Source organism: Dromaius novaehollandiae, chromosome 8, assembly GCF_036370855.1.
Source record: "Dromaius novaehollandiae isolate bDroNov1 chromosome 8, bDroNov1.hap1, whole genome shotgun sequence".
Taxonomy (NCBI): domain Eukaryota; kingdom Metazoa; phylum Chordata; class Aves; order Casuariiformes; family Dromaiidae; genus Dromaius; species Dromaius novaehollandiae.
In genome coordinates this window covers 21,538,221-21,554,710 of record NC_088105.1, presented here as the reverse complement: position 1 = coordinate 21,554,710, position 16,490 = coordinate 21,538,221, and the positions used below count along the sequence as shown (strand labels likewise).

The following is a 16,490-nucleotide window of genomic DNA, read 5'->3' as shown; positions in this document are numbered from 1 at the left end:
ACTGAGATCATAAAATGCTACCTGCAGAAGATGGGAATTTGATATCTCATCCTGTCCGTCTCAAGGGCTTACTGCTTCTCAACCAGCTCCTTGGAAGGGATTCAAAATGTGTATGCACAGAATCGCAAGACTCCATCTCTAACTTTCCCCAAACAGTCTGCTCTTACTGTGAGTGAGTCTCCTATAGCTCAGGGAATATAGGACACTACTGAAAGACCAAGAGCTTTAATGATGTTTCAGGTGAATATCTTCTAAGCAATATGATTATCTGTTACTACTTCAGTGTGAAAAGTCCACAATAATGAACAGAAAAATTAAAGTATGAAGAGAAAGCTGTTAGTGGAGACACTGTGCTTGAGCCTGCCAAGGGGTCTTATCGAATGAGCCCAAAGTGTCCGCAAAACAGTGTTAGTGAAGCAGGGACACTGAACAAAATGATACTTTAAACTGTTAGAGAGGCAAGGCACATTTGTGCATGTGTGTGTGTATGCAGAAAGGATGTAAAAGGAGGACAAGTCAAAGGAAGACAAAGAGATTCCAGAGAGGGGCAAAGCGCGTGTTGCATTCTGCACTGTAGGCAATTAATGGAATAGTGCACACATGAATTAACTCATTAATGATTCCTGGAGTGAATTATAGAGATCATGAAAGACCACCTGACAAGCCTCTACAAGAAAAACCTATTTAGCAAATGAAAATACAAACCAAGTTATTTTTAACATTTATTTGTAATTTGGTGCACAATTCATAAACCAAGAAATGAAAGTTAGGGTATACTTTTAATCAAAGATTTGCTGATCACAATATAGGGTATAAGAAATTGAATGGATGCATGATTTATTATTATTATAAAAATAAAGACTTTATGTTTTTAGGCAGAGTAAAGTAGATTGCAATGTATTCATATTAGAAAGCTCCTATTGCACATGAAAAAGAGATTAATACTGAGATTTTGTTTAGCAATACAGACAAATCTGTATTTCTTTCTAGTTGTGAAATTACTATAACCATACATAAGCACTAAGTATGAAGAATTGGCACTGGGGGAAATCATCTTGCCTGTTTGCCCTATACGTATATGTTTGGCAAATGTAGTCTGCAGGGTATATATTCCATTTGCAAGTAATCAGATCTCTGACCTGTAACATTCACATTTTGGAGCAGTAATTGACACAATTAAAAAGTTATTTAGAGGATGAGCTTGAAGCAAAAAAAGTTGTCACAGCTCAGAATCCTGAAATCCAGCGTGGACTTTCTAATAATCTGGTTTAAACATTTTTAGATAGATAAAATTGTTCACTAAGGAAAAAAGTAACAATCAAGCAACCAATGCCACATACAAATTTGAAGAGTCCAGCATGAGTTAACGGATAGCAAATTTATTCTATAAAATGTCTAGTGTGAGGAAGAATTAGAAAGGATTATAAAAATACACTACTATATACTATAGCAGTTGAAAGTGGTTAATGCAGTTCTTAAATACTATTTTAAACTGCCTTTCATTTCTTCCCATAGAAAAATAGAAGCCACATTGCTTTGTTTGAATGTTATGTACTTAATCACATCTTCTAATAAACTATTTTAAAACTAAATGCAATGTTTAATTACAAAATGCCTCCTTGAAAACAGTTAGCTTGTACATTGATTTGTAGTTCATTAAAAATGCTTTCTTAATTACATTTACAGACAGAAATTACATAAAGATTAAGCAGACTTTAGAGGAATTTGGAAATTGTGGCATGAATTGTAAGGAAAAAGTTGTATTTCAAATAATGGACAACTGACAGCTGTGACTGACTAATTACTGCCTTCCTGTAATTTAAAAACTTAATTGTCATAAAATAATAATTGGAAAACACAGTGTTCTTTGCAATGGCTATCAATATTACATTTTTTTATAAGAGTAGATTTTCAAGTACTAATTAGAAAGCAAATCAATTGCATCAGCGAACTGTAAAGTTCACACTAGCTGTCGGACCCATCACCTCAACACGCTGCGTTCGCCGCTAAGGGCAGCCCTCGCTTTGGTTCGTACGGGGTTGTCCTGGAAACCATGCGGATGCAGTCGATAACAGGGCAGACGCTGAGACACAGGGTGCAGCCGGTACAACTGTCAGTAACCGTGGGCAGGTGGGTTTCGGGATCAAACCGTATAGCCTGCGAAAAGGAATAAACATTATTGATGTCACTCACGGAAAAGGTCAAAATTGCTCCCATTTTAGTGTCTGCGTTTCCTGTACTACAGCACTTGCAGACATCTTTGTGTGATTCTGCACTGCAGCTATAGCAACTGCGAACTGGCAGGAAAACAAAACAACCCCCCAGCACTTCGAAACCAGAAATAGGGGCCAAATTCTATCTCGGTGAAAGCTCACTGCCACGAGGGCTGGTTACGGAAGGATGAGTTTGCCCCATGATGCTTAAAATCCCAGAAGGATATTTCTCCTTCATGCAAAGAAAATATTTCATAACATAGCAATTCAGCAGGTTTACTGGTTCAGAGGAGATATCAGGACACTCTTGTATGGATTCAACACAATGCTGGCTGGAAACACTACCACGTGGTCTTTTGACTTTAATTTTCGGCACAGCATAAACAATCTAATTTAATAAAAAGTAGTGACAAATACAGCATGCTGTGCCTCATGTGATTATTTTTCTTTGCAAATCTTCGAAAGGGATATCTGGGTTGTGGGCAGGCAGAGCTTCCTTTATTTCTCATGTTTCCACGCAGTGAATCCTCATTACCAATTAGTGTGATGAGTGTATTTCAATGCGAAATAACAATTGCTGTCTCAATGAAATAAGCTCCTGGTATAATGGAAATGCCAATTAAAAGCAAAAACAAAAGCATCACACAACTGCAAAAGCTTCAATATCTAAGAAACAAACCTAGAGAAGTAAAAATAAAAACCACTGAGCTGAATTTACTTTTAAGACTTTTAGGAAGGAAAGGTCATGCCTTAAAGCCGAACTCTCACTGATCTGCAGGCAAGTGGTGTCTTAGCAAATCCTCCTCACTACCGTCTGCAGCTGGGGGAGCAAGAGAGGAGATGGGCTATTCCTAGGTGCTTCTGCAGGTCTGCTCCAAAGGCAGGTTTGAGACACTGGGGTTTCGCTACCAGGGAAGCACAGAAGTTGCTGTAGCAACCAGCAAGAGCACAAAGTATGCACTAACTGCCCTGAATCTACAAGTTTTAGTTTAGCTTGAGGACAAAGCAAGCTTTGGTTTGTGAGTGTTTGGGAAGGACTCATTCCCCTTTCCCTAATAACAAAGCGCATCTTGAAAGAGGGTTCAGAGGTAGAGGAATTTAGGACTCCAGCATTAATTTTAAATCAAGGAAAGCTTTTCAGCTCCAGTCCTACAAGGTGACAGCTCTGCAGAGCAGCATGGCCATTTTGGAAACCAAGATCAGCATAAAGCAGATGATTTTTTGAAGTGGAAGAGGAGGGGGACTTTCAATTTCTTTGTAATTAAGTAGTGGGAAAAACATTCTTCCTGTTGAGAAAACTCCCTTGGGTTTTAAGAGTTGGTTCTTTTGGTGCCAAGTATTTTATTATTTTCAGTTACAGAAAAGTAAGTTGCACTAAATGAGAACACAGTCTTTTACTCTCCAAAGGCTACCTCCTCCCCTTCCCTGGGAAATCTGACGGAAGGAGAAGCAGTAAAGACTGCAGTATCAAGAATAAATTTAGATAGTTAGAAGACTACTGTAATAATCTAATCCAGTTTAGATGCAGCATTAATTTTTTCTTATCAGTGGAAAAAAAATGTGTCTACCTTTGCTCTGAAATGCTTGTTGTAATTGCAGGGGTTGATTTTAAATGGGGAGACATCTTTTTTTACTGTATGTAGTTAAAATCATCAGACTTACTATTGAATAGACTGAATTAGGAATAAACAAAAGGTCACGGTGCTCAGAGGAAACTTGTTGCCCAGTTAAATATTTGTTTTTGACAAACTGTTCTCATGATGAGCTGGATGAAAAAATTCTTGTAGAAATTACTGCTTAATGCATACTGGATTTGATAATCCACTGGATTACGATGGATCATATTTTGGTTTTCTAAAAGAATGTGTGTCCTCTTGTGCAGCCCCAGGATTGAGACCCTTCTTACCACAGACCAGTCCGTCAGCTCCAGCAGACATGACAAGGAGTGGTATGTAGAAATGCCAATACATTCCCTACAACTTATGCTAATACACGCTGCAGAAAGAAATAGTTTGCTTGGAACAGCAACCCCAGCTCAAAATTGTCCATCTTTTGGTCACAATGATTTCTGCAAATTTCAACCTACTGCTCTAAACCCTGGCAGGTATCTTGGAGAAAGGATTTGTACCTCAATCAAGATCAAAACAAAAAAACACCTGCCTGAAACCTGCATTGGTTCAGTTCAGTTAGGCTGATGGAACAGCAACTAGGTTTTTTAAAAGGAGTTTGGCAATGAGAACATCTCCTGTGTCCCCAGGTCCTGGGAGTGGGATTGGATGCATTCTTCCCGTTCTCCTTCACATACTTGAAGATCTCCAAAGAACTAAATTTACTGCCATGTGAAATGAGTCTCCTTCATTTTCCTCCTCTTAAAAAGAATCCCAGTTCTGACGTGCAGTTAGGGAGAGAACAGGAGAGCGACCTCAAGAGAGGAGGCGAGATGTGGTCCTCCAGACTACACCTTGCTGAGCGGTGTCCCCACCGCCGTACAGACGGCTCAGACAGGCCTTGCACGGCGTAGCCTGGGAGCATGCTGGGGTTAGAATCCAGTATTTTATACATCTGTTTTTACCACCTGCTCATTAACAGAAGGTGGATTCTTTCTTCCCAGCAGCAGAAAGATAACTCATTGTGCCTTTCTGCTAATTACAGCTGTGCTCTTACCTGGTAGCCAGAATCATTACAGGTCATGTAACATTTGCCACAGTTGATACACATTTCTTCGTCAATCAGCGCCACAACTTGCTCTGTGTTGCTGAGCTCACCATATGTTCCAATATACTGCAGTGCTTTTCCAATTACATCCTAGAAAAAAAAAATTATTGACTCATTTAGAAGATACCTAAATTGTTTCTATAGCTGCATAGGAGCACACTCAAGTATTTTAATAAGAAAGATTTAGCTATCATTGTGATGGTGTTTAGGATTTTTGTTATAAATGTTCAAGTTGCTAAGCTTCATATATCCTGAAAAATCCACACAAAGAATGCTCCATACAGGAACATTTCAAATGCAGGCAGAGCTTAAAATACATATCTGTACACAAATAGCTTACACATTTAGCACTTGATTTTGCATGTGCTATTTGATTTCCTCTATGTTTTGTCATTATTACGTGAAGCTTCAGGAAGCAAAATGGAGCACAAAAGAGGAGTGACACAAACACATCACACAAACAACCTGATCATCCCTGGCTATTTTTCATTAGCACAGATTTAAGAACTCACAGGAAGAAAAGAAAGGGGCATGATCAAATAAACTGACAAAGAGAACAATAATTGCTTTTCTTTCTTTAGAAAGATGAGCAAATGACATGAAGATGATCGGTTTATTGCAAATATTGTACAGGAATAAGATGTGGGTCTGATCAGGGTAATTCTTGATTCAGTTCTGCAAACTTCACAGGTAGGAGAAGCAGAAATGGAGGTTTATGCGATCAGTTTTCTACACCTGTGCTGCAAATGCAAAATGTGCATGGCAGGGCACAGTATGGGTACGTACTGCAAGGGGAAGACCTTATCTCTGAAAGAAGCTGTTGGGACATAACAGGCCTCAAACCATTTCTGCTTTACATAAGGGGAAGTGGACAGTTCAGTGGCAGTTCAACCGCACTGAGTCAACGGTAGAGATGGAACAAATCCCGGGTTGTTCAGACTACATGGGTAGTACAGCACAGATGATGGGCAGATGATAGACATTGCTGCATTTTAACAAACTTACTTCAAGGTAGTGATATTGGTAGTACTATATCGGTTGACTGGATATTTTCTGAGGTTACTAAATGGGCTTCAACAAGAGTACCCACCTTGAAAAACAAGCCAGATTTTAAATACAGGATTCTATATTGTTACAAAAAATAACTGAGGTCTGTAAGTGGAGGCTATACGATGGAACAATACATTTTACTTTCACTGCAAAACCAGGAATAACTGTTAAGTGTTAGAGAAATTTCACTGACTTATAGGAGAGCAGAACTGGCTTCAAAATCATGCTACCGTAATAAACCAAGAAGTCATTGTGATTTTCATTATGGAACTTCATCCAAGTCAATTGAAAAACTCTCAAGATCAGGCCAAATATGAGACACAGACAAGTCTGTCTAGAATTGTAAGCTTCAAAGTGTTTACCTTTGGTCTTGCATGATCAAGAAACATGATGAGAATTACTTTTCATATTCTGTTTCTCAGTATTTTTTGAACAAGCAATACTTATCTTATTCCTATTGGCCAAAAAGTGTTCTGAAATGGTTAGCAACCACTTTAAGCTTGTAGTAGTATACTATATTTAACCTGTATAATTCATAATCACATACAATGCTCTATATTGTTTTCAATTCTCATTTAGAAAATTGCAGAGGAATTGGATTACAGTAACTTAAATTTTCATTGCATATGTTATTTTGGGCAGCTTTACTTTCAAACACACTAAGCATCAATGACTCTTCCTGTGCTACCTCAAAGGAAAATAGGCAGTATGACTTTATCAATGTTACCTCTAAAGGAAAGCTTTGCTACATGAATTAATGCAAAAATGGGTGCAACCATTTCTTCTTGAGTCTGCCAAAAACTAAGCAACAGCTCTACTTCCTGAGTGAATGGCTCCCATTCATCTCAGAGAAGTTTTAACTTTGAGGCCTACCTGGCCTTGACCATTTAAATCACAAGAGTATCTTTATGCAATGAGACAAACTTCTAGTTCATTGGATGCAGTGGTAGGATCTATGGGAAAAGGAAGTTGTTATTAATGACAGCTGAGGTAAGAAATTCAGCCATATCCCAAATCCAGGAGGAAGGACAAGGAAATTGTACTCTTTTCTTCTTCCAAAAATACTCAAACATTTTGTCTGTGCCAAAACCCTGACTTGCTTAAGCATGAAATACCTTGGTTGCATCCATCCAAGAGCTAAAGCTTTCTAGTCCTTCTTAGCAACATGTATAGGACATTAATGATCTTCCAGGATAAAACAGCTATAGCACATTGCTAAAGGCAGCATGAAAATAGAATTGAAGAGAGACTCTATAAGTGTGGACAGACAACTGCAAGTGAGGACGTTATCATAGCTTAATGAGTTAGCACTCATCACCAGAGCTGTGCAAGCTATGTGCATGGTCCAAATTCATTGCAAATTTGAAGTAAAATCTGCTTGCTTAAACCACTATTAAAGGTCAATTAATCACCATGAAAGTATTTAAGCTAATCTTTTTACTTCGCTATTGCAAGGGCTAGGCTTGAGCACACAGCCCTTTTCTGTGCCTCCACTGATGAGCTACAGTAACTCAATCAAATGTAATCCCTTAGGAAAGCTGCCCACACTCCTGTATTTTCATCTCCATGTCTTACTCCATGTCTCAGTATTCTGTACCATAATTTTAAAATTGTAATTGTAGAATTCTGCTCCAGCTTGTTGGAAGTTTCCTGTAGGTTTGTCTGCATCATACCTGTTACAGATTTCAAAATAAATATGTGAGACTTTGTGTAGTCTACTGCCTCCAGCGATACCGAGTATCCTAAAAGCCTTTCTCTTGTGTATATAGCCCCCGAACCTTCCGCTGTATGTCACAAATGCATGTGGTGTCTGCAAGTACTAGACTGTGACTCTGTATTTCAGAGTTTGAATAAATGATATAAAACCTGTGTAACATAAAATGAAGTAGCTTTTCACTGTGTGCTCATGTTTTAAAGGTATCTGCATGGGGAGATTCCCAAAAGTGAAGTGCTTTTAAATCTAACAGACAAAGGCATCACAAAATGCAGTGCTGGGAGCTTAAGATACAAAAACCCCAACCAGAAAGCAGGCAGACGTTTAAACAGCATAGGTAATTAACCCAGCACAACTTTCCCAGGGAGGTGCTGGATTCACATCTGTATTCTTTAAGTAGGGGTTGGATGTTAAAATAAAAAAACAAAGCTCAAGAAGGTTGCAGAGAAGAACTACTCAGATAATCAGGGTCTTGCTTCCAAGAGGACACAAAATAGCCTAAGAGGATGTTTAGCCTAGCAAGATGAAGGCAGAGCAGGGATATGATGTCTCTCTATACATACATCAGGGAGGGAAAAGAGCTATTTAAGCTAAATGACAATGTTCGCACAAGAACACATGGTTATAAGCCAGCCATGAATAAATTTAAAGCTGGAAATTAGAAAAGGATTTTTTAATAAGAAAGGAATAAGGTGGTTAATGGCCTTCCAGAGAGGTGGCTGAGGGAGACGGACCAAATTTTAGGATAGCATTAGGTAAGCTGAGGAAAGGTACTGAAACGGTTGCTTAGAAGAACATAATCAAAATGGATTTTTCCAGCCAAAAAACCTACAAAGGGAATATAAAAAACAATGCATGTGACACTGTTGAATTTGTAACCAAGTCTCACTTTTCACAGCTCACAAAATACACTTTGTGGGGCCTACGATTCCAGATAGGGAGGCTGATGGCATTTTAGAGGCCTGGAAGTGATTTCAAAAGACTGTGTCAATGAGCAAAGCTCATTTATACTCCTGGATGACGTGTCTTTTAATCATTTCTTTCTCTCAAGCAAGACCTATATCTTTATTCATCTGCGAAGTTTCAAGACTTTATTGACTCAAAAAGTAACGGTACTTAAAAATGTTTTGCAGGTGCACTCTTTTACAGCTTCTTAAGCTATCTCAGAGTTTCTTGCTTCCATCAAATCATAAATGTTTGGAACAAAATAAACAGTGCAGCAAGAAATAATCAGCTTTCACAGTTTAAAGTGTAGTTTCACTCTAAAAAGTGTCTGTCTAAAATGGTACTATGGGATTCCACACTAAGTATATTTCAATGGCCTCCAGATCAAATTTGCACTGTTTACTGTATAATGATTTTTTTTGCCAGCTGCCAGACCTGCAAACAGAAGCCAGGTTGTGAAAGTCAAGCTGTGTTCTTTCTGCCTTGTGCATTATCAGCAGCAATAAAAAAAATCTGAAAGTTAAATTTTGTCCTAAGTTGCACCTTTGCAATCTCAATGACTCTGAGTGCTCCTTTAGGTTACTGCTGTGTTGTCCCACTCTTCTCAACAAAACTGCACTGAACAAACTGGGAAAGGAATTTAGTCCTGCAACTGGCACTGGCAGGGAATTCTGTTGCTATGGTGAGAATGAGAGCAGAATCCATTAGTTTTATGTTACTAATGAGTACAGAAAAAATTCATTCTGTCACTAGACTAAGCAGATGTGGTTTTGAGTACACACAAGGAACAGATCTGTTCAGGAGGATGTTATTTTTACATGCTACCTTTATTACTATAGTTGCATTTTTAATGTTAATATATCAAACATTTTATGGTGATTAGCTTTTCATTAGCCATCACATTAGTAAACCTACATTTGCAAATATAACTCTCAGTTCAGGCAGGACTCCTCAGCGGCCTTGCAGGCCACAAGTCTCCAGCTTCACACAGACCACACTCTGTGTGCTCTAGAGATGAGGGACAGCACAACCCTCTCACCAGTCATGCACAAGGCAGGTACTGGGTCTCGTATAGGAAGTTCAAAGAGAACGTGTATGCTGTGCTTTTAGTGCACATTTTGAGTCCCCATAAAACACTTAGGCATGTTACACAATGTTCAGGAGAAAGGTTCACTGCCTGGGACCGCCGGGCATGTGACGCTGCCAGCAACTGCAGGTGAGGACCGTGTATATATGTGCATGGAGTAATCGGCAGAGCAACAGGCGTCGAGCTCTGCCTCTCCTGAGCAGCAGCCTGTCCTAAGGGAGGGCATCGACCTTGATCTTCAGCAAATCATCTGACATACAGTAAAGTTCTGTGCTTGTTCCCCAGTACTCTATTAGTTCATTATCGTGAACCTCCACAGAAGTGCCCTTCCTAGGCAATTAAGAAAGCATTGAAAGAGGATGAAATGTTGCAGAGAAACTAAATGACTTGTGTGTACCAGTCTTTTATCTCCATTAGGGAGATACCTGCTTTCCACCTGCTCTTTTTTGGTAATAAAGCTGAGGTACTATCAAAGATAGGAACAACAACAGAAGAAAAGTTGGGAAAAAATAGACTAAGAAGAATAAGCCACCAGGACAAGAGCGTACTCGGCCAAGGTGAATTAATGTAAAGTGGCTAACAAAAATATGTAATCTCATTAAAACTAACATTATATTGAAAGATTACAAATATTTTGCCAGTAGTTAAAAAAGTTACTAAATGTGCTCTGAGATTTAGAGACCTCTAAGCCTTATTTCAGTATATCAAGTAAAACAGTTGCAGTACTAATTAAAGACAGACTTCGAAAATAACTCAAATGAACCTTCACTACATAATTCAATATGGCTTTTGTAAAGGAAAACTGTGCTTCTTGGATCTATTACAATTCTTTATATACACTGTGAAGCAATAAATACAAAAAAACCCAATTGGTAAGTTTTACATTTCAATGGGCCTCTGACACAGGCTTTCACAAGAAATTAAGCAGCCATGAAGTGGGATTGGAAGTTGGCTAAACAAGTTGGCTAAGCAGAAATAAAAAGAAATAAAGAGCTGGAATATAATGATCAATGTTCAGAAAAGGCAAAATATTAACAGAGGAAAGTGCCTCAATTTTCTGGTTTATATATGATGTTATTTAATATGCTTGCCTGTGTTCCAGGAAAAGGTTTGAACGAGAGGACTTTGAAGTTGACACTGACTTTAGTTTAAACAAAATTAAAGAAAACTCTGGAGAACTTTTACATACAGTAGCACAGTGTCCTTCCTCTATTTTGGGCTACTAGCTCAATACCAGACATTACACAACCTCTTTATGCTGTCTTTTGGCAATCAGAAGGGGGAAGGAAGAGAAGGTTGACTCTAGGATGTCTCCACACATCTGAAGATTAGTTCAAACTTGCTTAAACTGTCATATCTAATGAGAATACTTTCTGAGGTACTGTGCTAGGGAAGGGACCATTACAGGCTACAGCACACAGGGTATTGCTGTGATTCATTTTGGAGCCAATACCTGGAAAAGCAGACTCAGGGTCCCATAAATCACAGCTGTAGAGTTACTCTAGAGGAAAAATAAGTCCCAGACCCATAGTTCCACCTGACATAAGCAAGTTCATGATGAAGATTATGACTACATCATCTTTTGCAGGCAGGCAAGCACAAGCTAAATCTACTCACGTGATGAACCACCTGGGTGCCGGCCAGGAATGATCCAAATGGTACCCTGTTACGGCAGAAAAGTGCTGTACCTAGCCCAATATACCTTACCTCTCCAGAGAGTTTTACAGATTATGCACAGCACTGGAGTAAATGTGACTAGATGGCCTCCAGCCAGATGCTTCCAGCATCAGTATAACAGACTTGCATATATGTGCAAAAGACCATGTAGACGTATTGTCACACCCATGAGTGAAAAACAGTTCAAACAGGAGGAATGTAAGCTTGAGGGACACTACGGATATTTTTCCAACAGATGGGACAACATATCATGTCCTAGCTAAGCTGATAAACAAAGCTATGTCAGAAAGTTTAAAGTAGTTTAAATTTGCTGAACAGGGCAACCTACACAGCAAGACTTGTGGAGAAAAAAAGGAACAAATAAAATAAGCAGATAATTGGTGACCAAATATTATGGTACAGGCCCTCAAGGACAAAGAACTAAATTATTAGGAAAAAAAACCCTGAAAAGATAGAAGGAAAGAAAATTAAGTAACAAGGAGGTAAGCTGAGGCAGGCAAAGACATGCATGAGAACTGTACACAAGTGCAACTAAAAAGAAAAGATCCAGGGCATATATCTGAGCACTGTGGGAATTCTGATATTACAGAAAAGTGCGAAAAGAAACAACTGCTGAATATCAAAGTATGCAGTTTCAATTAATATTGAAAAATAGAGAAAATAAAGGGAAAAGCCATGGGAAAAGCCATCCAAAAAATAAATTAGATTTTGGATAATCACGGAGGGTTTTTAAGTCTATAAAAGAGGCATTTTGGCAGCAGGCAGAATTTAAACAAATGTTGGAATTTACATATCACCAACCCAACAGCAGATCAGACAGATGAGGGAGTTCTAGGCAGGCATCAATAAATTTGCAGCAAGTCTTCAAAAATACAACCAGCCAAACCAAGGGACATTGCTGTTTTAAGGACAGCCAGCTCTTAGGTCCTTTCCAGCTTTCTAGAGCTCCTCCTACTCCTTCATTTTTCCAGAAAACTGGGAATAGCTGTAGGAGTCCAAAGGATTTAGAGGCTTAAACTATTTAAAAGTCAGACTTTCACAAGCAGCCAGAGCTGAAGCTATGTAGCCATCCTTACATTTTGCTGCAAGAAAGAGATGGCCCACCAGTTTGCCCTTATGAGCTTGAGAGCTCTGCAGATGATTAACAGTCATAAAACACATACACGCACAAACACACAGACATCTAAAATTTAACAAAACATTTAAATTTAAATTTAAAACATAAATCATTTAAAAGCACTTCTCAGAATGAAGGGAAAATCCCAGGATTCAGTCTGCTTCTTCGCACCCTTGCCTGCGAGCACCACCATGCTACATGCCGCAGTGGAGAACAACCAGCCGAGGGCACCGCCGGGCCCTCGTGCTGGGTGCTGGGTTGCAGCCCTCGCATGTAGGGATTTACAGGGCCCAACAGCCTCTGCAAGCACAGCGCCACTGCCTGCCCCGCGCCGCTGCCAGGCCAGCATTGCCGTGCTTCTCGTACGGCACAGGCGGACCCTTCCCACCCCAGGGATATCCAGTCTGCACTAACAACGCACATTCCCTGCTCCGTTCATAGGATCCGCCAGGACAGCACTGTCTGCAGATAATACGGGAGCTGATAATTCTAAGGGAGAGCAGTTCTTGCACAGTTACAGATAAAATCACTCAACGAGCTCATTCGACTCCCTCTGTGGCGAATCTGTGGTCAGGGAAGGGTCTCAGAGCCAGAGGTATGGATGGATCTATTAATGACAAACTTGGTTAACACCTCCTTTTGGAGTAACAAGCTGCCTAACTTAAAGAAAAGTCCATGTATACCGCTGTTCCTTAGTGGGCCTCTCTCATTGCTGTTTCTCTCATTATGGTTAAAACATTCCCTTCTAAAGAGGTGGTCGAGCTGAAAGACTCATGAATCCACTTTGGTGAATCCTACCTTCTCCTAATTGCTTCAGTCTTTTCAGTCTTGTTTTAATTAAGGCTAACCTGATTCCTCTGAGAAGCTCCTCACAGACACCACATAAAAGTATTCAATGTCTTTATAAACAAAAGTTTTTGTTTTGGGGAATTCACTTTATCTTTCCTGAAGTAGGGCCTCTTTTCTTCTTTTTAACCAAACTTCTACTATTGGGTTCTTTTTTGCTTTTGTACTTGGAGCTGGGCTTGATAAATTATTGACCTCAACTTTTTATTTATTTTTTTCAAGTCTTTATGTCTGTCTTTCCCTCTTGCTAAACTTTTTCCTTCATGCTGTTTATTTGCTTTTGGATGGTATTAGTTTTTGGTTTTCTGTTGTTTTTAGAAGCAAGCTATCTCATTGAAAATGCAGTTATTGGCTGTTGCTTTTTCTTTCTCTTATCCCCAACATCAATACTCTCCCTACAAAGAGAATAGAACCATAAAACCTTTAAGGTCAAGCAATCTTTGAAAATGTTGATCATTGTCAAAGAGAAAAAGTATATTGCTGTTCTTTGGATCCTTTCATATACATAAGGAAGGGAACCTCAGCACAAGAGGAGGGAAGCTATTTGCAATAGCATGGCACAAACCAAAATAATCAGGCCAAAAAAGTAAGGGAGGTCTACAGAAGTGGCAAACTCTTCAACTTAGACAAGATGATGACTCAAAAATTGTCCTTGATCTGTTCTGCATTGTATCAACTAGCTTGCAATGCTGCGTATGCTGGTAAATTCTGCAATATTCTCTTCGGAATTATATGTGTTATTTTGAGCCATTGATCATGTTGTATTTTATCTTTGGCCTTACTTTTGCAAGAATTCATACAGGGCTGATCATATCATGAAAGTTACCTATCTGTGATGGGGTCATAGGTTTTATTTTCACCTTGACATTTACGCATTGCGGACGGTGAATCAGTTACTTAAGCAAGCATTTTCCAGCTTTAAAAACTGAGTTTGAAAACTGAGGACTCAGTTTTCATATGTAATGAACACCAGGTTTTTTCCATTTATCCCGCATGAGAGATGGAGGTATTTAGCACATCACAAATTATCAAAAAGTAACATGCAGAACTGAGCTCATATTGTTGCATTCAAATTAAAGGAAATTATTAATGGTTTTACTTCATTCTTCAAGGCATTACTCGTGTTCTTGTTCTACAATTACCATTCCATTGCCTGAATATCTTGATTTTGAAAATGACATTAAGGAAATACCTATACATGTGCATTGCAAATCATTTCCCATCGATTTTGGTTAAAAGCTAGGAAGTCTGCATAAATAGCTGTCTTTGATGCCCTTTAACAAGCCTAAAAGCAGTAATAACCAACTCAAACTGCTAAAAACGACTGTGCATGTCAACTGCATGATGGCCGATCACTTCTTATATATAAGCATATATTTTAGTTACCTTGACTGCTGGAATGGGCTTCTTTGGAATGAAATGCTTTCTCCCTGGGAGCAAAGCAGCTGTGCTCTGTTTCTTCAGTTTAATCTTGTGCTCAGCTATTATCTTTTTGCGTTGTTCCAGGTAAGGCCCAAAACTAGGCAGTTTCTGAAATAAAAATCAGGAAACATGATTATGCTTAATGAGCAGGCATGGCAAAGGGAATGAGCCAGATCCTAAGGGCAGGATCCTAAGTCTTTGCTGAATGTGACTTGTTTTTACATAAGAAGCTGAAATTGAAATCAGTGGGACTGCACCCGTGTGAGAAGTGAATAAAAATCAAATATGAACTTCAGGATCTGACTTCAAAATATAAACTGAATATTAAAACACCAACATACCATAGCATGAAAATAGCTGAACTGCAGGTCAGCATCCAAGTCTTCTATTTCTCCAGCGCATACTTGCTCATATATAAATATGTATCATGTTAAATAATTCAAATGTGTAACTTTATTGCTATAATATGTGGAAAGGTGTCATAAAACTATCACTTTACTTGGAAGGGCTCCACCAATGTTTGAGAATACTTTTAGGGATATCTGGATATGTCAATGTGTTTTTAAAGCATACAAACATGTATTTTGTGATGATGACACAAGGTTGTCGTGGCTTGTCAAAGTAAGGCTAACAAATGCCAAATGAACAGAAACACATTCTGATTCCATAATTCACCTCCATATCCCAGTTACAGATTTTTCTGTGACATTTGCTCTTTGGGCCTGATTAAGCACGAGAGGAAGATTTCACTGAAATACAAAGCTCACGTCTCATCCAGGAACTTTGAAAGTGCTGGTTCAGATTTTATAAACTTGCCAAACACTCAACCTCCTGAAAAAAAAGTCCCTTTGGGTACACAAGAGAGATATGGAAAACTGCAGCATGCCATGATCTCAGACCTAGGTCAATGAAAAATGGTTGAAAACACGGATTTTTGCTTGTTCAGCGGACCATGCCCCTCCTCCCCTGCAACTAGTTCCTTATGATGCAAAAGTATTTTATCCACCTAACTAAACCCTGTTCAGAAGCTACTCGAGTCCTGTAGAAACTACCAGGTTGTAACAGGGGAGACACAGCCTCAGTAGTTGCTAGCATTAGTTCATGCTAATAAAACAACTTCAAAGAGCATATCCAACAAGACAGAGTACTGCTGTGGTTATCAATTTTTTAAAGAGGGAATTTCAATGTGAATTTTAAAAACAGAATTATTTAAAAATTTAACAATTTTTTTTTTAAAATAAAGTAAATTCAGAAGAGGTTACCTTGCTCTTCTAATAATACTTAGGAGAAAAATGCCTCAATGAGCTCTGTCAGTCACCATACCCAACCTTGGGACCTCAGGCTTATTATTATGACAAATAATAGCTTTCTTGGCTGCTAGGCTTTTGGCACTCAGCATATAGCCAAAGGCTGAGGTCCTTGAAATGTTCCCCAGCTTCTGAGACTTGGTCTCTGCCCTCAACACATTTTAAGTCAGAATGAGACTGGGAGTCTCCGGGTGGTTTCCAGAGGAGGAGCTCTGTTGCAGAGGCCAAGAATGAGCCATATTCTGGGGCAAACCAGCAATCTAGACAAATGCAAGGCCAGGACAGTGAGGTACACTGCAGACCCCATCTGTCCCAAATCTACACGTAGCCTGTGTCTGCCAGCTACCAAAAGGCTATTGCTTTGTCTGTTTTATGGGAACTTTGTTCCTAAATGTTT

At 39.1% G+C, this 16,490-nt stretch overlaps 1 protein-coding gene across 14 annotated transcripts in view; it reads right to left on the bottom strand.

The window, feature by feature from the left end:
* Positions 1 to 709: 709 nt before the first annotated feature.
* Positions 710 to 16,490, bottom strand: part of DPYD (dihydropyrimidine dehydrogenase) — a 381,364-nt gene continuing 365,583 nt past the window's right edge. For all 14 annotated transcript variants that reach the window (XM_064515868.1, XM_064515870.1, XM_064515869.1 and 11 more), the window contains 3 exons: positions 14,751 to 14,894; positions 4,878 to 5,018; positions 710 to 2,157 (listed from right to left, as the gene is read on the bottom strand). In XM_064515868.1, the coding sequence (XP_064371938.1) occupies positions 1,987 to 2,157; positions 4,878 to 5,018; positions 14,751 to 14,894 (456 nt within the window). In that variant the 3' untranslated portion in view covers positions 710 to 1,986. The remainder of the gene's footprint in view (positions 2,158 to 4,877; positions 5,019 to 14,750; positions 14,895 to 16,490) is intronic.